At 33.0% G+C, this 25,361-nt stretch overlaps 3 protein-coding genes across 8 annotated transcripts; 1 reads left to right on the forward strand and 2 right to left on the reverse strand.

The window, feature by feature from the left end:
- The first annotated feature begins 216 nt into the window (after positions 1–216).
- LOC131672019 (histone-lysine N-methyltransferase NSD2-like) lies at positions 217–9,871 on the forward strand. Of its 4 annotated transcripts, none has more exons than XM_058948924.1 (12): positions 217–494; positions 568–874; positions 1,229–1,493; positions 2,125–2,519; positions 2,856–4,236; positions 4,315–4,537; positions 4,615–4,810; positions 4,898–5,327; positions 5,392–5,659; positions 5,721–5,947; positions 6,023–6,315; positions 8,867–9,871. In XM_058948924.1, the coding sequence occupies exons 2-12, from the start codon at positions 692–694 to the stop codon at positions 9,041–9,043; spliced, it is 4,038 nt and encodes a 1,345-aa protein (XP_058804907.1). In that variant the 5' UTR covers positions 217–494; positions 568–691; the 3' UTR covers positions 9,044–9,871. The 4 variants fall into 4 exon arrangements, with proteins under 4 accessions (XP_058804907.1, XP_058804908.1, XP_058804909.1 ...); XM_058948925.1 differs by lacking the exon at positions 8,867–9,871 and adding an exon at positions 6,731–8,032; XM_058948926.1 differs by lacking the exon at positions 217–494 and having other exon boundaries at positions 745–1,038.
- LOC131672020 (calcium permeable stress-gated cation channel 1) lies at positions 9,607–15,787 on the reverse strand. Its single transcript, XM_058948929.1, has 12 exons — positions 15,585–15,787; positions 14,599–14,725; positions 14,308–14,525; positions 13,944–14,220; positions 13,777–13,880; positions 13,516–13,708; positions 13,309–13,426; positions 12,997–13,193; positions 12,492–12,815; positions 12,134–12,409; positions 11,829–12,062; positions 9,607–11,560 (listed from the first exon to the last, which is right to left on the reverse strand). Exons 1-12 carry the CDS (start codon positions 15,605–15,607, stop codon positions 11,348–11,350), a joined length of 2,304 nt encoding a protein of 767 aa, XP_058804912.1. The 5' UTR covers positions 15,608–15,787; the 3' UTR covers positions 9,607–11,347.
- Positions 15,788–17,564: 1,777 nt separating this feature from the next.
- Positions 17,565–23,091, reverse strand: LOC131672017 (repetitive organellar protein). Of its 3 annotated transcripts, none has more exons than XM_058948923.1 (6): positions 22,410–23,091; positions 22,264–22,304; positions 19,596–22,174; positions 18,844–19,527; positions 18,535–18,772; positions 17,565–18,449 (listed from the first exon to the last, which is right to left on the reverse strand). In XM_058948923.1, the coding sequence occupies exons 3-6, from the start codon at positions 22,115–22,117 to the stop codon at positions 18,186–18,188; spliced, it is 3,708 nt and encodes a 1,235-aa protein (XP_058804906.1). In that variant the 5' UTR covers positions 22,118–22,174; positions 22,264–22,304; positions 22,410–23,091; the 3' UTR covers positions 17,565–18,185. The 3 variants fall into 3 exon arrangements, with proteins under 3 accessions (XP_058804906.1, XP_058804905.1, XP_058804904.1); XM_058948922.1 differs by having other exon boundaries at positions 22,396–23,091; XM_058948921.1 differs by having other exon boundaries at positions 19,596–22,539; positions 22,600–22,633.
- Between the last annotated feature and the right edge of the window lie 2,270 nt (positions 23,092–25,361).

Below are 25,361 nucleotides of genomic sequence, written 5' to 3' on the forward strand. Positions count from 1 at the left end.
CGCCAATAGGAGAACTGAATTCCCCGCTGACACGACACTTATAATTATAAATACTTTATCTCGAAAAAAGTAGACGATCCTATCATTTGATTTACATCTTTAGCAAAACTGGCAAGTTTAAATTTCAATGGAATACCGCGAAAAATCGGGTATTCAAAATCCAAACAGTATTTAACCACAAATCGATTGATCATTCCAAGCCAAGAACCTCGGAAAGCTAAGCGGATGAGCAAAAGAAAAGGAAAACAATGAAAATTTGGAGTAGTAGAGTTGCTGACGGTATAAGGTCTGCAGCATCAGTCGCGGTGACACGAATGGTATCTAAGAAATCGCGGGAAACGCGTTTCGCTGATTTTCCACTAGTGCACGTCGATAAACTAATAAACCTCATCACCTGGATCTAGTAAATCCACGCTGTGCCACAAAGAAGATAAGTTAAGAGCCAAGACATTTTGTGGCAAGCAACTACTTTATTTGCTCGGAAGCAAAACGAGGTTAGCACGCAACAAGCGTCAATTACTTCTAAAGAGTATTTTGTCTCATAGTACTGTTCTAAAATACTTCTAGAGCTTGTCTTTGCCTTGGGATTATTTTGTTGATCTGTAAGGAACTCCAATGAGATAATACAAACATTTGAGAGACACTATGGAGTGATGAATTATGAGAAAGTATCACAAGCTCTGTGTTAACAATGGAATTCTGTGAAGAAGATTCTTTAAAGCAGGCTCATACACCCACGGAAGATGCACAAAATGATGCCAAAGAAAAGGATAAGATTGTTTTACAGCCAATCAAGTACTTCCCCATCTTTAGCCGTTATGGCAGAACCATTAAACCTAAATCTCCGAGTATTATACCGAGTGAATTCCCAAAGGCATGTATTGTTTGAGAACTATTCCTCATCGGTTAGGAGCCATTCATTGTAACAATCAAGTCCTGTCAGCGATTTTTTAAAGTGTTTAATTAATGAACTTATAACGATACTCTGTGAAGTTAAACGAGGTATAATTGATTTCATCAGCATTTGAAATCAATTTTGTAAGCAACTTCTATCTACATCTATTAACGTGCAATTAATATCAATTATTAGCGTGGTTTTTGAAATATATATGTTCTTTTTTATCGTTATTAATTTAAAATTTCAATTAAAATATTTGATTCTTTAATCTATTATAAAATATTGTAACTAAATGTTCTCTATTATCAACTTCTAATTTAATATTTACAGATCACAAAAATGCCAAAGAACAATCAAGAAACTCCAATGGAAGATAACAGCATCAAAGAAGACACATCACTTATAATGGATGAAACCAATAGTACATTTGATAGTTCTACAAAAAATGAAGATGAAAAAGTCAACTATGAAGATCTTCAGGCAAAAAGTCCATGGAAATTAGGACAGTTAGTGTGGGCGAGAATTGGTAATTTTCCATTCTGGCCTGGTATTGTAACATTAGATCCAAACACAATGACATTTGTATCAGTAAAAGGTTAGTAGAATACATGACCTAACATATTTTATTTGAACTACTCTTTGATTATAATAAGATAGATTTTTTTTAAGTTCCATTTATAGTTTATTTTTCAGTATTTTTATTTTTTATTTATGTATTTAAAATTTATATTGTTCCAACAGATTGAGCAAAAAATTGGTTATAATTACGAGAATATCTTTATAGATATTCTAAAGAAAATTCTTTATTGCATTATACATTATATGCCAATTCATTCATTATGTCAGATTAAATTAATTTATTTTTATTGTTCTTCATTTTTTAACAAATGTTTATTTTTGAGCAAAGTAAATTTACACATGATAAATCTCTAATACCAAGAGAGTTTGGAAATGTAAATTACCATCTGAGTTAGAATAATTGATTTTTTTGTGATAGAACCACTTTATCACGTTCATAAAGTTAAGCTGTTTTATAAGATTGTTATTTATATAACTTGGGCTAGTTTTCGAAAGTAACAAAATATCAATTTAACATATCAAATACAACACAAGTTCTTATAATTATTGATAGAAAAAGTTAAACGTAAAGGTTACTCATTCAATTTTAGAAAATGATTCTTATATAAATAGTGCAACTATGACATCAATATTAAATCTTTTTTTAGGTAGAAGTTATATGTTACATGTTAGATATTGTGCAGATAAAGATAGACATAGCTGGGTGCCTTTTGCAAGTGTAATACCATTCCTAGGACTAGATGATTTTGAAAAGAGAAGTAAAGAAGTAACGCCAGATATCAGGAAAAAAGAGCCTAAATATGCTGCTGCATTTGTAATAAAGCCAAGTACAAAACTACAATGGGATGATGCTGTTGCTGAAGCAACTAGACTGATGACTAAAAGCATTGAAAAAAGAATTGTACTCTTCAACCCTGAAAATAAAGAGAAAAATTCACTAGATAAATCATCGAATAATAGCATAAAAACAGAAGAAAATGTAAAAAAAAGAAAACTTAGTTTATCTACTGAAGAAGCTGTCTCAAAGAAATCAAAACTGCAAGTAAGTATTATATGTAATATGCAGCATTAGTTGCAAATCTCCTTTACTTCAACTTAATATCTTCATTTTATTAATTTTATTATAAATTTAACAATAAATATAACAAATTTAATTCCAAATAATACTTTGTAAAGGCAAATTTTTTCATTTCATGTATAAAAATAGATAAACTTTTGTGTTGTCTATTTGCCTTTTCAAGCATCTTTATTTAACAATTTAGACTGAACCATAATCACTTTTCCTACAATTGTTAATTCAATTATCTATGTATGTTCTTAAAGGTTCTCTTACATGATTGTACATATGAAATAATATAACTTTTGATGATTGTTACAGAATGGTGAGATTGATGATGCAGAGAGACTTGAGAGTAAACCAATAGTTCCAAATTTAAATATTGAAGCTCCTCCAACTCCTCCTTCAAGCCATAAAGACTCCAGCGATGAAGCACCTACGAAATTTAAAAGTAAAAGAGGAATTAATAGAGATGGCAAGGATGGTGTATTTGAAATATTTTGTGAACGCACTAAACATCTTGCTCAGGAATTAGATCCCGAAGCTACAGAAGCGGACATAAAAGAGTATCTGTATGATATGTGGAATAATATGAAACCAGAAGATCGTAGCAAATATCGCGCTGACTATCTTCATGAGGATGATATGAGGATGTATGCGCTTGATGGAGAAGACTATGATGAGTACAACTATTCAGACTCGGAGGAAAAGTTAGCGCACAAACAACGTTCAAAAGCTGACTTCAATAGGTCGAAGGATGAGCCTTCTGATCAAGAGGAAACCACTTCCATCGAATCAGAAAATCTCGATAAAAGTGTCAGAAGACGGCGCACGAAACCAAGGAGAGAATCTTCTGATAGAGACGAAGTCGTATCTATCGATTCCGATGATAAATCTATCAAAATTAGAAAATCGAAGATCACTAAAGATGATGCCAATGGTAAAGAAGATAGTAGCTTACTGATAATGGACTTAGCAAAGAGGCGTGCTTACAAATTGTTCAAAGGGATGAAAAATGAGCGAGTGTGTCAAATTTGCGAGCAACCAGGCAAACTCATACGTTGCAAAGGACCATGTTACTCCTACTTTCATCTGGAGTGCGTTAAACCAGGTGATTCAAGCCCTGAGCCCAGCGAGGCTGAAGATGCGGAAGAGCATCTAGTGAATCTGGACGATTTAAATGAGGCGAAAGTCAAAACGAAAAAAAATTATCACAAAGAGGAGGACGCCTTTGACGACGAGAATTTTAGGTGCATCGATTGTCTTTCCGGTATAGCACCTCCATGCTTTGTTTGTCACGAACGCGACGCCGAGCGTATAAAATGCTCAGTAATAGCCTGCGGTAAGCACTACCACGCGGACTGTTTAAAACACTGGCCACAAGTCCAATGGCAAGGTGAACGTCTAAACTGTCCGTATCACATATGCCACACGTGTTCGTCTGACGATCCTCAGAATGGCCATCCGAGAGCAGCCAACGAGAGATTTATTCGTTGCGTTAGGTGTCCATCGACGTATCACGCCTCCTTCTCTTGCTTACCAGCTGGCTCGAATATAATAACTGCCAGTCAAATTGTCTGTCCTAAACACTACAAGTCACCTCATCCACCAGTAAATGCCACATGGTGTTTTTTGTGCACTGAAGGTGGAAGTCTTATCTGCTGCGACACTTGCCCCACGTCTTTTCATTTAGAATGTTTAGGTACGTTGATTCACCTTAGTCAATTATCGGTATTTAACTATATTTTTGTTGCTTCATCATAGAAATACTTTTTTTCAGGTATCGATGCACCTGAAGGTGGTTTCATTTGTGAAGATTGTGAAACTGGTAGATTGCCGCTATATGGCGAAGTTGTTTGGGTGAAACTTGGCACTTACCGATGGTGGCCTTCTGTAATTTGTTATCCACAAGAAATTCCGATGAATATTGCACAAAGGCCGCATAAAACCGGTGAATTTTGTGTTATGTTTTTTGGTACGAGAGATTACTATTGGGTACATAGGTAAGATTCTTTCCAAAATTATAATAATTCTAAAAAATACTTGAATGTTTATTTAAAAACTAAATAACTTTTTACAGGGGTAAAGCTTTCCTCTTTCAAGATGGAGATGCGACTGGAAAAGTCAAAGGTTCTAAACAAGTGGAGGAATCTTACAGAAAAGCTATGCAAGAAGCAAAGATCGTTCATGAACAGCTAAATGAGGAGAAAAAATTGGCAAAAAGTCGTGACAGTAATATCCGAAATCTCAAACCTCCTCCCTATGTTAAACTAAAGGTAAAATATGTCACTCCCCTATTTAGTATTCAAATCAAATAATTTCCTTTCTAATAAAAATTTTATTCTACTTTTTTACTATTACAGGTCAATAAGCCGGTTGGAAATGTAAAAATACCTGAAGCTGACAGTATGGTTGCGTGTAATTGCGATCCAAGCAAGCCAAATCCATGTGCACCTGATTCTGATTGTCTGAATCGTATATTAATGACAGAATGCAGTCCAGACGCTTGTCCCGCAGGCTCTAAATGTCAAAATCAATTTTTTGTGCAAAGAAAATATCCAGCTATGGAACCGGTTCACACAGATGGCCGAGGCTGGGGTCTCAAAACTTTAGAATTCATATCAGAAGGTCAATTCATTATAGAATATGTAGGTGAAATTATCGACGAAGCAGAGTATAGACTGCGACTGCAGCAGAAACAAGAGAGAAAAAACGATAACTACTACTTTTTAACGATAGATAATAATAGAATGATAGATGCCGAACCAAAAGGAAACTTGAGTCGCTTTATGAGTATGTAAACATGATTTGACACTTTTTTTTAACTTCTTAAAATGCTTATATAATTTTTTACCAGACCATTCCTGTCTTCCTAACTCCGAAACTCAGAAGTGGACTGTAAATGGTGATACGCGAATAGGATTGTTTGCTTTGAGAGATATACAGGCCGGTGAAGAATTAACGTTTAATTATAATCTATCCTGCGACGGAGAAACAAGAAAACCCTGCCTTTGCAAAGCTCCGAATTGTAGTGGTTTCATTGGTTTGAAAGCTTCAAAACAACAAATGAGTTTAGTACAACAAAAGAAAATGGAAAAAGCAGAAAAAGTTCGAAAGTACAAGAGGTAAATTTGTATTTTTATCAACAAATTTGAGAGCTTGCTAAATAATAAAATATTTTTGCAGAAATAAAAAGACTCTATTTTGTTGGAGTTGTAATGGCAAAATTAATAATAATGAAGATGTGATGCGATGTGACCAAAAAACTTGTGGAAAAGTCTATCACACTAAATGTATAGCTGTTGAAGATGGATCAGAAGATCAAGTTTTCCATTGTCCTTGGCATTTTTGTGCAGAGTGTTTCAAACGGACTTCGCTACGTTGCATGTATTGTTGTAATGCATTTTGCCAGCGTACGTTTTTTTATTTATTATTTGTACCGCAAACAAAAATCGTTTGCATCAATGTATAATTTCCAATCATATTAGTGCACACTCAAGGCAATGTATACGAGCATCCGGAAAATGGTGGGTTTATATGCTATAAACATCCTCTTGAGTGCCCCAACTACGTAGAAATGGATATGGGTGGTGAAGCACTGATGGATGAACCCAATGAAGCGGGCGAGGGACTAATGGACGGTATGGATGAAGATGTCGCGTGTTCTGATAATCATATTCTTGTTAATGGCCATACGGAAGTGGGCGAACCAATCGGAGCGTCGTCACCAAAATCAACCTTGCAACCCGACGAAACCTCACCCAGAGGCACCATCGTCGAGGTAAGGCATCGACTTAGGCGCTCAAATATCAACAACTGATTTCATCAAGAAATTTATAGTTAGCAAATGTGTCCTAAACATTCTTTTGTTTTTAATTCTTATTATTATTGATTTACCTTCTGGATCCTTATTCCAATAGTATTTTTAAAAATGTCTAATCATGAAAATTTGATACTAATTTCTACAAAAGATGCACAATATGAGTTCATTTAAAAAATTTCAATTTATTCTATGAATAAAGTTCCGGAAAAATTATATTTCATTGACGAAATTAGTCAAGTACTTTTGTTGAATTATATAATTAATTTATTGGCTTTTGATAAATATTATATTCCCACAATATTGTTAAAATATTACAAAAAAGAAATTAAGCTTAACGCATTACGTATCCAATTCATCTTTGAATTTTTCATAGGTTTATCAAAAGCTATGAGAATAGTACAACGGTGGTGGCAAAGCATGAGACGGCGCAGGGTAGCAAGGGTTATCTAATGTAGTTAAATGTTTTAGAAAAATTACTTTCTTTGTCTATTGTCGTCGTCTTTCCACAGAATCTGTTTTGCCATTCCCATTTTCGTGGTGATTAATAATTATAAAATGACAAATAGTGAATCATTGTCAGTAATCGTGCAATGCCACAAATTGCTCAGCGCCACGCTGTTCAATTGTTTTTCTTTGCTTAAACGTAGCCGTTCGCCTACGTGTACTTTTCTTTTTTGTTATATTAAATAATCTGTTTGCGAAGGTTAAGAATGAAGATCCTTTTTTAAAATATAAAGTAATTTTATTTAAACTAGATATGTACAATTTGAATAATATGCGTGTTTTTTACGTATATGCTTACTGCTAAACAATTTTATGTTTAATTTTTTTTGTGCACTTGTTATTGAATTAATTTTACGCTTCACTACGAATAATTGTACAAGAAAACTAGCAAATGCTGTTTTATATTATAATGAATGAAAATTTACACTTAATCTTTCACATACAATTCAGTTGAATGTATATATAATATACATATTTAGGTCAATTACTTATGATGAATTGTTGGTATTGTAACATAATGAGAAATTGCATAGTTTGCACTAATAAATGTCCGCGTAATAAGGCATCATGTAATAATTCAAAAGTATTTTATTTTATAAATAATGTGTTTCAAGAAGCAAACGTAAGCAGTACTGTATATTTTATTTTCAGTTATTTTATATAGTCCTTTAACTTTCATCCAACATAACGACTGTCCATTAAAATGCATATTCATGGCACTATCTCGTAAAGCATTGTTTCATTAATTAGATGTATCTATTGAAATTCAGGTTCTGTTTCAATACATTATTTAATGGGCAATCTTATATGTTGTAAAACTTCTGCACGTTTAAATTTCAGTAAAAAAGTAGCGATCACTTATAGAACATTCACGGAAAATTGTTACTTCCAAATGTGCTTACGATATTTGAGCTTTCAAAGTTTTTTTCTAATTTAATTTACCGCTCTACTTATTTTTATCTGTACAAATTTCTGTATAAGTTACGTATCCTCATGGCTGATAGATTAGAAAGTTGGAAGAACATCAAATACCAATCTTAATAATACGATGTAAAAACGAAATTCTGCTAGTCTTGAGCATTATCCAAATCAAATTGATTGAAATAAATTGGTTTTTGTTTGGTTCTATTTTCATTCATGCGTATCTTGCAATCCCGAAGACTAGTACTAGAATCTGTAAAAAATATAAATAATATGCTATTAATATGTTACGTGAATCAAAGTACATATTTGAATATTAAGTTTAACTCATTTGTTATGCTCAAATTTAATTAAAATTCTATGTGAAGCATGAAAATTGTGTTGTGGTGTAAAAGTAACATCTATATCTATCTGCACTTTCGTTTGAAAATCACCTATCAGCAGTAAGTATTATTTAGCAATCATTTTATTTTGCTTTTTTTCGTTGATGGTTATTATTATTTAGAATGCTAGGTATCATCTTTCGAAAAAAGAAATCGTTTATTTTTATTGAAACCTGTGTATAATGTGGGACGTTTCTTTACTATTACTTGTTGATTTATCAACTGCCATCGAGGCGTATCGTTTAAGAACTATACTTCATTCTACGTCAAAAATGTTAAATAAATAATTTTTTTAAACAAAAATACCTCAATTTTGACGAATACAAATGGTAATAGTTATTTAATATTGAAATATAAAACAAATAAAAAAAGCTTGAAACAATGTACAGAAATTTTGCAAAACAGTTTAGCATATGTATAGCATAAAATAAAGAACATAGGTCAAAGACAACTCACAGAAAGTCATTTCTGTTAAATCAACTGTATATTCAACTAACATAATCTCAGGCAGATTAAACTGATTATTTTCCTAATGAAAAACTAGGGTATTTTGATGAAAGATAACTTGAATAAAATTTATAACGACTCATTTCACGACAAACGAGACTAACAGCAGCACGTAACTCCCAACAAGCGAAACCATAGTTTATGTAAAAAAGCAATAATCCTTGAGCGACGGATCTTCTGTGTTCCCCAATTAGGTGCAGGCCAGCAGTGAAGAAGGCGACGAGTCAGCAGAGATCAGCGACAGTAGCTCCATCATCATCGACAAGAAGAGACGGGGCAGGAAGCGCAAGCTGAACACTACTGTTCCTGTGAAACAGCAAACCGACTTCACCATTGATCAGATTGCCGCGATCATCGGTATCGTTAAATGAGCCCGGCAACTGACCGACTCCCTGCTTTCTGATTACGGTGACAAGCGCAAGAAGCGGTAGCGTTGATGAATCATGTTCCTGACAAATGACTCGCATAATTTTAGGCCTTTTCGATATTCACTCTGTGTTTTTCTTTTATCGATCGTATATTGCTAGGATTGGGATTTTTTAAATATTTGTTTTTTTAGTTTGTCTTTCATAGTTGTAATTATATTCGAAACGATTATTGTGACACATGAATTAACTCATCGATTTTACTAAAATATAGATTTCTAAAAGATTGTTGTTATTAGTATTATACCATGTTTCGGTAGAATATTAACAAACGAAAGTATTAAAAACAATTTTTGATTAGAATAATGTTTACATTTGATACCTTTTTTATTAACGATGCCTTTCAAAAGATTGATCAAATTTTACTGTAAATCTTATTGATTTTTTCAGAATATTTGATAAACGACCATTTTTTAAAATAATTTTAACACATTTTTCGAAAATATGTTCAAGTCTTAACGCTCTGTTCGTTGCCGTTATATCATTTAATTACTGTTTAGTAGTCAATCGAATCGACAGATATATGCTAACCACAAAGGGAGCGGTCTTAATGTTACTGAATCAATAGGAGCGAATTTTTACCCAATGTAGATGTTTAATGTTGATTTGTGAAATGAACTAATGTTGATTTTTTAAGTGAATTAAATCTTTCTATGATGTAAAGAGCATATGAATTTTTCCGACACAGAACAATCTTGCACAAACAAGCTTTCTAGTACATTACGATACAAATGCGGGAAATAGTACATTACGATACAAGTGCGGGAAAGTAGATTCTGGTCTCATGTGGCGTTTACGCCCGAGCGAAGCGAGAGTGGAAAGGTACACGAGACGAAAAACTCTTTCCCGAACATGTGCCGTACCGTATTTTTTGATACGACGTGTGGAAAGTGCGATTTTCAACGCACGTTTTCTGCCGAGCGTGCGGGAAAGACGCACTTTGCGCACGGAGTGTCGAAAATGTAATATACACATTTGACCCTGTAGATAAGTAGAAAATATTTTGAATTAAGTTATATTTATAAAAAGATTCTTCAAATTATATTTGTCGCTTTTTAATGAATGCGAATCAAATATAGTTGCATGAAGACCAATTTTTTTTGATGTTCAACTAAATATTTTCCTTCAATGTAAGACTGATAACAATGATTTACCAGGCAAAGCTATTTTTATTTAATTGTTTACGTAAGTCAGTATACAAGCAAGCGTGATCAATAGGCCTAATCCGAGTAAGTGTCAAAAAGATAAATGTAATTTTATCTATGTAACATTATATTATAGAAAAATACACATTGAAATATCATCACAATACAGAAATCTCCGTACTATAATTTCTCTTTATCCTTGCTGTTTACAGATATTACAAATCCAGACATGGCTATTTGCAATTGTAATAACGATATACATTCATTTACTGATGGACATTGAATATTGTAAAATCACAAAAAATGAGATTCACGAAACCTTTTATGTAATACATCGATTCATTTCTGTACTTTGAGTTAAGTACTTACACAATACTATGCCAGAATAAATTGAATACAGTTCACGCATTAATTTTGTTGACAGTCATATGAATTATGAAACCTAACCAAAATATTCAGAAAATACATGTGCGTGATAGCGTAAACTCAATAAAAATATATAAAAAAGCCACGAAATTTGCCTGAACCTATGTATCTCAAATCTTTCAACAAATGTGATGTAAAAAGTACAAATTATATACGTTAACATTTCCACAAAGCAGAAAGAAATTAGTTGTACAATTAATAAATACAGTAATCGAGTTTGTACATTTCGGATTGAAAGACTGACAAAAATCTTTAAACTAAAATGAATCTCATTAAAAAATTAATTTCCTAATATAATTGTAGTCATTTAGGAGCATCTTGCTTTTTTCCATTCGATGACTATGAGCATAATTAAAATTCTATTTCTAAAATATCTTTTCAAATCACGTATTCTTTTTACGCGAGGTAAGATATCCATTATTAAAACACGATAATTCAAATACTGAAACAATTTATCAGAAATTGGATGACTTACCTCGATACTGCACCTTTTTTAGTAAAAAATATCTACCTCCAAGAACTTAATTTTTACCAATTCGTAACATTAAATAACTGAGATATTTATCTCCATTCTTATACTTTCTTACTGAATCACTGATTGATACAACCGATTCATCACTTTTCCTATCATAATTGATGAAAAAAAAGCAAAAAAAAACAGCCTGTCAACGTAAACTAACTACACGTTAGTCGGTGTTCGACCGTAATCCTGATATAATTTTGGGCTTCCTTGTGCGGAAGAATTAGTTGAATATACTCTCGTACTTGGTGAGCTTGGAACCGAAGTTGATACGGATATTGTTTCTTCTGGACTGCCTACTGGCAACTTTTTCCGTAGTACAGGCGCAACAAAGTGTTGACCCGCCGAAAAATCTCGTTTCGATGCTTGATGCTACAAAGCCATTATGCAATTATGAATAATTAGACTTTTCAACGAGAAGAAATTTTAATTAATTTCATAAACTATCTATTCGACAGTGTAGATTAATTAATTAATGACTCATCAAATATTACAAAACAGCTGTGATATTATAAGATAAGAAAAAGAAGCCGTGATCAGATAAGATTGTTCAAAAAAACTGAAATTTTTCATCAAACGTTATTTATCTGCCTTATCTGATTCAATGATTCACTGAATAAAGAAGTACGATAATTCGTACCTTGGGTTTTGATGCCGGCAAGGTTACTCCAGTCACAAAACCAAGAACGTTAATGGCAAGGCCACTAAGTTGAACCGCTGCCATAGGCGACAGTCCTTGTCTGACGAGGCCCAACGCCAAAAATGCTATCTGGGCGAGAATGGGCGCCGCACCCGCGGCACTTGCCGCCGTCCCGGCCAATTGACCCCCGCCGGCAGCCGGTCCGTACACAAAGCACAGATTGTGCCGGTCCACCTATATTCCAAAGATAAAGACTTAAATATCTCATTTGAATGTTTTATTTGAGCTTTAAAAAAAAATCTCACCAAGTGTTTAATTGACAGATAAAGAAGCCCGAAGGGCGTGATGAGTGGAGACGCTATACTATAGACCGTGGTCATAGTAAATACTAGAAGTAACCAGGCGTAATGTGCGCCTAAGGGGAATTCCCACAGTACAGCTTTTCTAACGTAGATGCGTTCAGCGCGACTTCTCGCTACGCATAGTCTAAAAGTATAGACTGCCAATTCCGGGAATCTGACAAGTTCAAGACCACTTCCTAATAAGGCTGCTGTTATCACATAATTTACGAACAACGCACCCTACGAAGTAATCATAAATAATTATTTATCTCGTCAAATTCGTTCGGTTCGCTGTAGCTTGAAAATGTCGATAAAAATATACCTGATCGGGTAAAAAGACACACTCCCACTTAGTAGTATCGTTAGCCATGATGGTCCAATCAAAAAAGGCTGAGGCACTGGTGAGACCTAAACTGGGCAAAATAAGAACCATGAGCAGCAGCAGGAGCAAAGTCTTCCTCAAAATTAATCCGTTGAGACCACTTCTGGTCCAATGCCTGACCAGCAATTCACTACGGCCGACTAGCGCCGGCATCAGCGCTGCTACCGTTACCAGTAGCACGGTTGGCAGAAAAGCTGACAATAAAGGACTCCATTTTGTTATTTCATTGGTTGTCGACAGACTTTTTACTGCAGTCACCACGACCTGGAACAGATCACATGCATTTATTCAATAGAACTTTGTGTAGCATATATTGCGCATTGTTAACTCAGTGTCACAATACCATCACTAAATGTCATCACAAACCGCTTGTGAGTTTTACATTAACTTTTTAAATTATTTCTTTTTTCCATACGAGAGATAAAAGTTGGCACAGTGAACTTACAGCTGGTGTCGTGAGAAAAAATAGAACGAGGCATAAGGCTGAATTGATTAGGATCGCGTTGAAGTACCAGCATGGTCTAGCGATACTAAGATTTTCCCAATAAATGTCTGAAGGTGCTGGTGCGTAATCCACAATCCATTTTATTGACAGTGATTGTCGCAACTCTCGGCGCATGGTTCTTGCATGTCCTGGTGTACCTATCAAATAATGAAACGCATATATAGAACATGATGATTCATCACAAAGATTTGTGAATAAATTAAAGACCGAGCATATGCTAATCGTGCAGAGTCGTATCAAAATAAATCGCACCTAGTGTCACAAATGCCACGCCTATGGGTTTACTCAAGGCAACCTTTCGCTCCTCCTCAACAAGTGCCGTCAGCCGCGCTTCCTCTGCTATATAGAATTCCAGTGCATCCACTTGTTTCTGAAGATGTTATGTATAAATATTTAGGTTAAATATATAAGATGGATAATAATTTTTTATTTTAAAAGATATATCAATATAAGCTTTACTTGTTTGAAGCAGCATCCTATGACTTGACCACAAGGACGGGGATACAACTTTAAAGGGCCTTTTCGTCTGTTATAATTTTCACAATAAAGTCTTGCTTGTTCAGCACAATCTCTTTCTGCGTCTAATATCGTGAGACGTTTTATATCATATGCTAACGTAACATCTTCAACGGTCAATGTTGGAAAAGCCTCTCTGAAAAAATATTTTCATTAATCATAACTAAATAAAGTAAAAATGATGTAAAATCTACAAATCCACACTTGAAATATGTTGTCAGTTGGTCCACCTTGCACTGATGTTTTGGTATTTCAGTAATTAACAAAGTTCTAGCAGCTAATTCTCCAGCAGGCTTCATGTCTCTGATCTAAAAGTGACTGAATTTATAAGTTATCTCTGAAATTATTAACAATTTATGACTGATAATTACTTTTTTAACAAACCGACGCATCACACAGGCTCCAATAGGTAAATAAGATATAAGTATCAATGTATGTACCCACAGCCAAGATGAATTTGAGTCTAAATTTGAAATAGTGGTGTGACCAAAAGCACTAGGCTCCCCATCTTTGTCTCCATGAAAATTTATTGGTAATATTACACAAATTGAAACTAACATCATGATTGCCATTAATGCCATTAAATGTCGTTGAAATGAGACATAAAGCAATCCATCTGGCCCAGCTCTTTTGAGAAGTTCGTCATCTCTGTAACAAATGTAAATCATAGCCTCAAGCAATAGCTCCCACATACCATCCACTACAATTATTAATCACTTTCTTTAAAAAACTTACGGTAACTTGAAAGCTGTAACTATCCATGATAAAAAGCCTCTATCCGTATTGGATAAATGAGAGTTCACGGAGGCTTCAATGCAATGAACTTCAGCATCTCTTGTGTCATGTTCACCATAAAATAATTCCATCCATCGATTCTCAGTTTTGTGTAATAAAGCTAATCGACCATAATTCCATGCTTTTTTTCTGAGTAAACCGAACAATATCACCAACAGCTACAAAAAAGAAAAACATCAATTTATAAAAGAAAACAAATTTCAGTTTGAAATTTCAAAAATTATTACTCACAACAAAAGCAATGCTATTTACTATAAGATTATCAGGTATTCCATTGTACTGGTGTAATATTAACGTTGTATTTCTTCTAAATATCACACAATCACTAACCTTTGGTCCAATGTAGAAGTGACTTGAGCTATAATATCAATAAAACAAATAATGATTATATAAATCTTGAAAAAACAATCATTTAAAGTTAAAATACAAATCTCATTAGTAGCGAAAAACTAAACATACATCAGCGTTCACTCTAAACGTAATTAGATTACAGCAGGATTGAATTCCTAGTTTTTTATTTCTTTATCATATTAGCATTTGAATGAGATTAGTGAAAACGACTCGTGACTAATAATTCCCAGCTGTTAGTTCATAATATAAGAAGAATATCAAAACCAAATATTAGACGGTCATTATCAATTCTAAAATTACAGGGAAAAATCGAATCGAACAAAGTGACGTGAGATCAGTATCACGTCATAATTTTTTTTGTCCAGCAACAGTTGTCAACAAGAATAAAGCAAATCTGTGAAAGTTGGAGGCGTTTGATTTTGAAAGTCTTATGGTCTTTGTTCGCTTTACAAGATAGATATAGTTGTAGCTGACTAATTGGCGCACGTTCGTAAAAATATGAAAACACTCGTATTGTATATAGTACAACAGGATTTTCATGAAGGGTCGGGGCCGCCGTAGTTGGGAGACGGCAACAAACGTCGATGTGATTATGTCGTAACAGACGACGTTTGCACAGACATGTTACTTGCCATTCATGCACAAAGCAGAGACATAATACACTACCATAGGGAAAACGCACAGTAGCACAAATTTAACAATGAACCTTTGCGAAGTATATAAAATACAAGCGTTTTGGAGCACAAACACACGTCACAGTAGGTGAGCTCATCGATAGGAGACGCAGAGAGAGAACACATTAGTGTGAAAGACGAACCGACAGCGAGTCAAAACAGCTGATATTTATTCCTACAGGCGGCACTCACTTGCGATAAAACTCGTCTTCCATTGTTGAGTTGTACGTTAGGAGGCTGCGGTTAAACGATCTTGACAAAACGGCATGTTAGCAAACATATATCCAGACAACGATAGTACATTGCCAAACAACAACTGATCAGCTTGTTAGTGCTGATGTGTGTTACTCGACGTTCCGTTCTGCTCTCCTTTCGCCCACCCCCCGCTTATTACTTTTTCTCCGTCGTCGGCAATCGTCGTGCGATGGTGGCGCACTGTCAGTAGTGTTTGTGTGACGTATATTATGTATGTAAACGTAGACGAACCGACTACCACAAGCTATCTTACATTCCCCCACCCCACCGACAATGACAATGCTACTTGCGCTTTCTTCGTGCTTGCCTCGCTCGCGTAGCGGCTACTCACTAAATGAGCCAGATCGCTCGCTCGTTTTCCATGCAGCTTGTAATGGGTCTTTAAATTAACTAACATTGAGTAACATGAAGGGGAAGTAGGTTCTCGCGGGGAGAGGTCATTGCTGTTATAATTGGTTGAATGACGAAGAAGCATTTTATAAATATGGAAACTGATTCGATGTGTGGAAAATTCGGCGCGAAATTAAAATTTAATCGTAATATTTCAGTTTCAATTGTAATCTAATTGTCATTTCATTTACTAGAGCTAATATAGTGTGAATTATTTAGATGAATTGTGCAATATGTGCATACGCACCATCGAACGAATACTTCACTCCAAAATAGGTTTTAGAGCTAGCAGGAAATTTTCAGCTCTTATCTACATATTTCATTTGATTTGACTTCTGTATCAAAGCCATTCTTTATGTTAATTTTTTTTATAAATGTAGAAAATATCGTGTACCACTAATAATATATTATAATTATCTGACCCGTGATGCGTAAAGTAAAAATTAAAACGAATGTTTTCTTCGATCTGGCTCATGAGAGATAATACACGTGAGAAATTATAATTTGTTCTCATCGAATACGTACGCACACATTCACGAATGCATGCATTCAGATGTCCTGTATGTAATCAAATGAGATGCAATTTTTCCACTTGACAACTATAGCATCAATCTCAATTAGCTCTGAGCACCGTCTTTGTCTGTTTAAAAAAAATGTAACTTTTTGTATTCGTCAACGTCGCGTTCAGAGGAAATGCATATCCGTGGGTAATAGCGAGCTTTCATTCGTGAAAATCGTTGCCAAATATAACAATTCAAAATGTATAAATCGCATGAATCATAGATTTTACGGTATATACAAGCAATTGTCATTGCTGTACGACTATCGATTAACAAACTGCATAATAAATGACCGATTAACAACTGCATAATAAATGAAGAGTATATCAGTGCGCAGAAAAACTTGTACTTATATACGCAAGCTTCAAAGTTTCAAACTGGCTATAATGCCTCCTTTCAACTAATCTATTTCTAGGTATACACAAAAGATTCACTTGCCTAAAATGGCAGTAACGTAGCTTGCCACTTTTGATGTCATTGACGATCCCTAATTGTGTCGATGGAACATTTCGATAACGTGTGAAAAACAAATATCATTAAACGACATGCGATTGTCAAACTCGAAAGTGACACCATTACGTATATATGTCGTCTTTACTGATGGTGAGTACCGTAACGTCATTTAACGACTCTGTGCAACGATAAAACGAGTTGTAATTTCAAGAATGAAGATCTTTGACGATATTCACAGCGCATCGAAGCGGACGCTTTCACTTTTTCATACAAGATTCTCTTTTTACTTATGGTTGCTTGGCTGCTTTACTAATTATCTTTTTATGTCAATTCAACCGAAGAATATTTCTTTATTTAATTACGTGGATAGATAGTTTGATCAAAAATCTCACTCTTTTGAAAGTTATCTAATTGATTTTTAACCAATTGATATATAGCTAAGAAAAATGCATAGAAAGAAACTTGATTTGTGTTTTTCAACAAATATTTTATTTTGAAATAACATATACCCACATATATATTTTACATAAATATATAAAAACAATAGTCAATAAATAATATCTTCGGACGTAAGCATTCCACAGAAGTTTAGTTTACATGTGTAAGTTAACTGCAGGCTTTTCCTTTGTGACAAGTTGAAAATAAATATCTTTTAATTTATAAACTATAAAGTATCAACAATCAGTGTTTATAAACAGATCAATCTATAATGTATTATTTGCATTATTCTTCTACAAAATACATAAAATTCAAAATACTATAGTTTTTTTTGTAAAGTTGTTAAACTTATATTTTATTGTCAATGGTGAAATATGGTAATTCAATTAATATTGATTAATGAAAAGTAAATGTTTTTATTTATAGCAAAGATTTATCATTAAATTATATCCTTGAACAATACTCTAAAATTTTCGTAATTTTAAATTACGAATATTTAATGCAATCATTAAAAGTGTCTGAATCTTCACAACATATAATCTTTTTATACAAAATCGGTATTTACATCTTTCTTTTCGAATCAATTAAAAATAAACTTAAATATTTCTTAAACGTGTCTTATAAATTGGAAAGACAATGGCTTATTAAATAACCTAAATTTTTATTCTTGTTTCATTTTATTTTAATAATACTTCCTTCAATTTTGCCTGTATTGATCAAAACGTTGAATTTCACCTGTTGTAATTGAATCTAATATCCAGTTTTCCTTTAAACCTTCCATACCAACAATAATTTTTGCTTTATTTGGATCCTCTGTTATACTTCCTCCTGCGGTTTTTACCAATTCTTTAAGAGTTGCAGCGGGAGGTGTTGTACCATTTTCTATGTATATGAGTCCACACGTAACAAATAATTCTGGTATATATGCTATACCACATAGTTTTCGGTCTCGACGATTTATCTAGAATTGATGAATTATTGTATGTTAAATAAGAAATACATTAAATTAATGATTGTAGAAAATAGATGAACTAAGTCATACATACTTGTACAGCTTTAGCAAAATGTGACATCTCATAAGGTAAAGGATCTAACCATTTTCCACTTTCAAGAGACTTCAGTACCCATTCCAGTTGTAGAAGCCAGCACCCTCTGATAATACCCTTTAAAAGGTTTATTGTGCGAACACCTGAGCTTATCACGTGAGTAGTACGCGGAGTAACATTGGCTTGCAATGTTGCAGACCCTAAACTTTTGACAACGCTTTTCACTAAATCTTTACTCCTAAAATAACAATGAAAAGTATAAGTATAGATTTGTCAAATTAAAAGTTGGCAATATATTAATGTGCATACTCCTCATCTAGACCAGTCACGACAATAACTATTTTATGATTTTTTGTGTGTGCATTGACTCTAGCTTTTCTTAAATTAAACTCTCTTAAAGAATTCCTCTCAGTTGTTAAGCTTATTTCTCCATTGTTTTCCAAGATGTTATCCAACAGAGTCATATTGTTTACTTTTTTTACAATTATTTTCTTACTCTTTATTTTCCTCCGTTTCATTTTCTTCTTTTCTAGATTTTGAAGTGAAATTTCATTTTCCGTATGATCACTTGTTTCAGTCACTTCTGGGCTTAGTGCTTTTACATCTTGCGTTTTTTGCGTCATTTTTCTTCTTTTTTTTGTTTTAGATTTTTTAGGCGCTGATTCCCGAGGTGATTCTGATATTTCTACTGGACTGAATGAGATTTGCGAATTTTCTCTTAATGGATACAATTTTCGTTTAATCGCTACTTTCCGATTTTTCTCGTCCTCATCAGAACTATCACTATTTCTTGATATTATTTGTTTTTTTGATTTGCTTTTGTTAATTTTAGATTTATTTTGATTTCCTGTATCATTCATTGATTCACATATAACGATCCTCTCTTTCTCCATATTTGATTCGTTTGATGATTCATCCGATGAATTTACAATAACTGTATCTAATGAATCGTCACTGTGGAGTATGGTTTTATTGTTTTGAACGTTATTGCGTCTAAAACATGCGTATTAACTTATTAAATAATGCACTCTTACGTCAAAACGTTAAAATTATAAACTTACTTTTTTAGAGAAGAATTGGTTTTCGAAACAGTAAGATGTAGCCCATCATTGTCGTCATTGTCTGAGTTATCTACTAGTTTTTTAGGGTTCAAAGTGTTCATTACAATATTATTTTTTATGATTGTTTTAAACAAAAGAGAACGACTCGCGGGAAATGGTGTGGCTTCAACTACACTGGATTCACTTGTAGTTGAACTTCTATTTACAGAATTATTCTTTGATTTTCGAGAATATTTTCTTCTTACACTTAACTCAGAGTTTTTAGAGTCATTTTCTAATAAATTACTTTTTCGAATTACACATGACTTTCTTATTCTCTTCGATTCATTCTTTTGAGTAGTTGTAGGTGTTTCCAGTGGGTCAGCTGATTCAGATGTATTTGATTTCCTTTCTGAATCAAGTATAAGAATACCTTTGTTGGTATTTGATGTAGTTTCTTTTAAATTATCTTGTTTATTAGCCGTTATCTTATGTTTTGAAATGCCATTAATCTGTATTCTTTCTAACAAAGGTATATTTTCTGTTTCACTGTCATCATTAGATGATTGGCATGATATTTCCTCTACCATTGACAGAATTTTATTGTAATTCAAAGGTTCTTGTGTATTTGGTGATTTTTGAACTGAATCTAATGATGTATTCATTTGCATTGAAGATCTGGCTGTCCCATTACTTAGCCGAATAATTTTTTCTGTATTTTTTTTAATTTCCTTATTATTATTAGAGCTTGTTAATGGTAGTTGTTTATTTTTTATTTTTTCTTGCTCACAATCTGTTTTGCTACTGTCGGATGACTTACGAATTGAATCTAAAGAAGTATTTACATGTAATGAGCTACGCATAGTAATTAATGGTTGATTTTCTCTTGCAATATTATTTTTGGATGTTTGTTCTATCAACTCATTTGTTTTGTCTAGTCTTCTAATTTCTTTTTGTGTTATACGTTCTGCTAAACTGACATCATCTAATGATGTATTAACACTTAAGGAGGTCCTTAATGTATTCACACTGCAATTATCTTGATCACCATTTTCATTTCCAGTATTTGCTGAACATGATTCATTGGTTTTATTTATTGAACTATCAATTCCATTCATAGATCTTTGATTTAATTTACATAACTTTTTATTCTTCTGATATGGAAGATTAGTTGCATTCAATTTTAATGATTTCTGAATAATCTCTTGAAACGTTTTTCTTACAATTGGTGTACGAGCTGAAATTGCTGTGATTTCCATGGACAATCGATTAGAAGAATGATCAATATTTATAGTATTAGTATCATTTTCATCTAAATTTATAGTTTTTTGATTTTCGTTTAATTCACTTTGTTCTTCAAGAATAATTGTTTTAGTCAATTGATTTGAATTACTTTTGTTGCAAGGTTTTTCTGACCTTTCAATAAAAGATGAGCATGTAAGTGGTAATCTATTGATAGAATTCTCGTTTGTAATATTAATTGAAAATCTTGAAGTTTCAGCGTCATTACTGGTTATTAATTTTCTTCTTAAAGAATGACGAGAGATTCTAGTTCTTCTGGTTCCTTGACTTAGTATAGGACTAACTGTAATATTTAATTCATTAGATACTACAGGTTTTGTTCTATTATTTGCTTCATTGTCTTTTGAGATATTTAATCTTGAATTCTTAGGAGTTAAAACATAATTTATCTCAGACATTGAGTTGTCAGGATTATTATCTGCAAATAACCTAATAACTGGCATTTTTATCATTTTCATAGATGTTTTACCTAATGATTTATCATGTAATATTTCTGTATTGAATTTTTTTGGTGTGCTTATTATACTTTGATTACAATCTAAATCATTCGGATCACTGTTTTGAGAAACCTTATCATTCTTTTCTGAATGAGTATTACTTGACATAATGTTTACTCGAACTGGATTCTGCTTTTCCCCACACCCAGCCATAACAATTTGATCATTTTTTCCAACATCAACTCTAACACTTGGTGATCTATTTTCATGGTTATCATTATATATTTGTCTCATATTAGAACAACCAGTTAAAATTTCTGATGTTCTTTTAGATAGTTCATTATCTAATAAAGATTTTGTTTTATTAATAATAGCATTTTGCAATTCTATACAGCTTTTATTAAGCTGCTGTTCTTTCTTTTCCATATCAGACATTAAGAGTCTAGGATTCCTCGATGACCATTTCTTGCAAATTTTATGATAAACTGCATTTATAATGGTATCATCTGCAATACTGACTGGTATTGCAGGGTCATTACTTACTACATTGTTAGTATTGTATTTAACAGTTCTTGTTAAGCCTTCATTTTCCTCATCAGTAGTTTCTTCACTTTTTTTTTTTAATAATTCATGATCAGAATTTGATTCTCCTGAATCTGACACATTGGATGTGAAACTCAAATTGACTTTCAGTGAACTTCTACGCACCAAACGATTATTAGAATCTTCGTTATCGCTGTCACTTTCAACAATGATTCTTTTTCGTTTCACAGCTCGTGTCATTTTAGCAACTTTATTATTCATAATTAATTTTCATTGCCACAATTTGAAAAACCAAGTCCATATGTTATTGTTCTGTTGCTATTAAGTAAACGAAAACAATTGTACAAAGTTTAACTTCAAACAAAAGGGTTAGTTAAAAGGTTATAAAAAAGTTTTGTAAATTTTACCGTTTCTCCTGTAAATAAATAACTAAATCACTGCTATCACACTGAAACAATTGTTAAATAAGAGAGTGATTTTAAGAAATTTACCACACAAATTAAATAAGCGTTTAATTCACGAAACAACAATAATATTACGTAGCGCAGCTCACACCACACGTTTCGTAGTACAGCATTAAGTTGTTAGATGGTGCTTCGTAACGGCTTGGCGTTGTGACGCGGAGTCTATTCTGGCAATCAGCTGTGCTAGGCTGTTGCACACTACTGACGGCGCCATGAGCGCTATACAAACACTATCTGTTAAATATACGGGACTGTACGGGTGCACACTTTTACACTCACGCGACCAGCGATGATGAGTGCTCTAGGAAACGCGACGAACACCGGTACCGCAGGACCCAACGTGCACGCGTTAGAGTAGTGGCGGCCATCTTGAGTCGCTTATATCATCTATGCGACAACGAGCAAGACAAACTAATTGTAAGAGAGCGACAAGAAATAAAAGGAGGCGATTGAATGCGCATGAAGCCGATATTTCGAGAAGCGAGTTAAACCTTATAGATGCGGGTACAGTTGACTCTGCAATAGAATAAAATCTCACCGGATTCAATGACCGGAACATGGGAAAACATTGCGAATCAAATCGAATTGAATCAAATAAAAAGGAACAGTCTGGTGCTCTGTTAAATAAGTCGGGGAGACGCGTTCACCACTATAGGGTGAGCTGTGGCGCGAGATTTCATTTCAAATGAAATAATGAGAATATTGAATGTATATTAAATTTTCAATTTCGCCAATAAAAGTTTAGATCTATATTCGTGCATGAAAATTAATGCGAAAAAAGATGATCGTGCAAAGCTCGGTAGTCATTACTATAGTATATTATATATCCTTAAATTCTTTAAACTGTTCTATAGAATTTAAATTTTTTTAAGTCAATTTCGATCCATATTTTTCCAGTATATATGTTATACGTTTGAATCAATAAAACTTACTTCAAGAATAAGCTCCGCTTATAAATTCAAATAAACATAAATTATAATTTTATTGAAGAAACAGCCACAAAAATATTTGACTTACATAACTACTTTTAGCAATTGTTCATTATCACGTGCATTAATTACTATGTCACAGGAAGTTAGATTAAGTTATTTAATACAGTCTGTAATGTATCTTAAAAGTATAGGGTGAGTGTCCCTATGCTCGTGGCCACCACCCTATCCTCGGTCACTTTTATTTTTACGTTGATTAAATAAGTTATGCTTTGTGTAATTGTAACAAAAACAATTATTTTATATTATATTAGTAGGCTAAACATTATTTCATACCATAAAAAATAATCTATCGGTTTAATTTAAATATTCTAATTTTCTATTTTCTGCGCGCACAATGACATTTGTCGACTTTCTTAATTTTTTTTTAAGAATCTCGCGCAAAAAATACAGTGCAGACTAATTTATTTTTATTTGTATGAGCTGCAAATGGTTTCATTTAAAATATAAAAATGTACTCTATGTAATTTTACAATAATGATATTTTTACATTTTTAGATGAAAATGAGTAATTTTCAAAGCCGGTAAGTGGTACACCGCAATGATCAAAACCAGTTACCGACGGGAGGGCCGGGGAATAGAGCCATCAAATAAATTTAAATGTTCCGTAGTCAGGCACTATGATGAAATTGATGGTTCCAATAGCTTTTAGCAACAATCGTGTGCTTAGTATTATTATTAAATAAATGTGAAAGAATCAAGATGAGTGAAAAGAAAATGGAAACGATTGATAAAAAAGTAAGTGTATAACGAATAGAGGAAAGCCTAACTAAAAGAACCTTTATCAAAGAAAATTAAAGGAGAACAGACGGATGGTTGTGAAAGAAATGAACAAAATAAATCAAAAGATATAGTCAAATACGTAGAATCTCTTACGAACCTAGGTAGAAATTAAAAATAGAATATCAGATAGAACGATGTGCCAGATCGACAAAAATTCCCTTGCGTTATTTAAATTGATTTCGTTATTTTAAAATTGGAATATATTTTTTTATTATAAGTAATTTTAAATGTTTTAATCAATATCGACCGTCCCTTAATAAGAAAAAAAAAATAAAATGTAGTAAAAAATTATCGTACATAAATTATTACGGTTTAGTACTGAAACGTTAGTAGCCAAGTAATACTTTAACTGACCGGTAAATAGCAAATTGAATTTCTCTGTTAATTTTTGAAATGTTATTCAATAAATATAATCACTTGAAAAGCAATTATACTATTGTATCATTCAACCTGCGAAGCAATTAAATTAAAATTAAGCAGAAATAAGCATTTATTGAGTTTATTTCAGCTAAAGAAGTTAGATAACCCTTACACTGCTGAGGGCAGAGATACTTACCCTATCATTATATTAAAATTGTCGAGCCTCTTTCTTTGCACAATTTATGTAGAATATTACTATACGACGTTATACAAATAATTCGCTTTCAAGCTGATGCTACTATCGGAAAATATGATTTAATTGATCGTTGATGCTTACAATTAATCAATAATTGAATATCAAAGTTGCAGACTGTCTTTCCGTGTTAAATAATTTAATAACATTAATAACATTTGTAATATACGATACTTTTGCTCAAGATAGCATGTGTCTTCAGTAAGAAGTGACGAGACCAGAACTCATTTTCACAAATGTAATTATTTGCAATCTTTGAAAAAATCTTAAAAATTTCACGAGTCATTCAAAATATTTAGAAGCAAAAACCATCCAATAGTTACGAAAGTACTAAAAAATCATGAAATTTTTAAAACGTTCCGCGATTCTTTTATGTTAGTGTTATCCTTTTGTGTTTAATTTAAATCATCTAATGAGTTAATTTTCACAAGAAATAACATCACTTCCACCATCGAATTTATTTTCAAATAGAAAATAAGCGCTACACACCAGTGATCTCAGTTATAACGAAATTGAGCGAAGTACGCGCAGTATATTATTCTGTATTATGAATTTATAAACGAATGGCAAGCAGAAATGAGGTCATTATCGCCGTGCAAACGGCTTCGCACTCCATAAATATTCGCGCAACAATACGAGGAGACAAACGTTATACA

Source organism: Phymastichus coffea, unplaced genomic scaffold (assembly GCF_024137745.1).
Source record: "Phymastichus coffea isolate CEN01 unplaced genomic scaffold, Cenicafe_Pcof_1.1 PCOF00141, whole genome shotgun sequence".
Lineage (NCBI taxonomy): Eukaryota > Metazoa > Arthropoda > Insecta > Hymenoptera > Eulophidae > Phymastichus > Phymastichus coffea.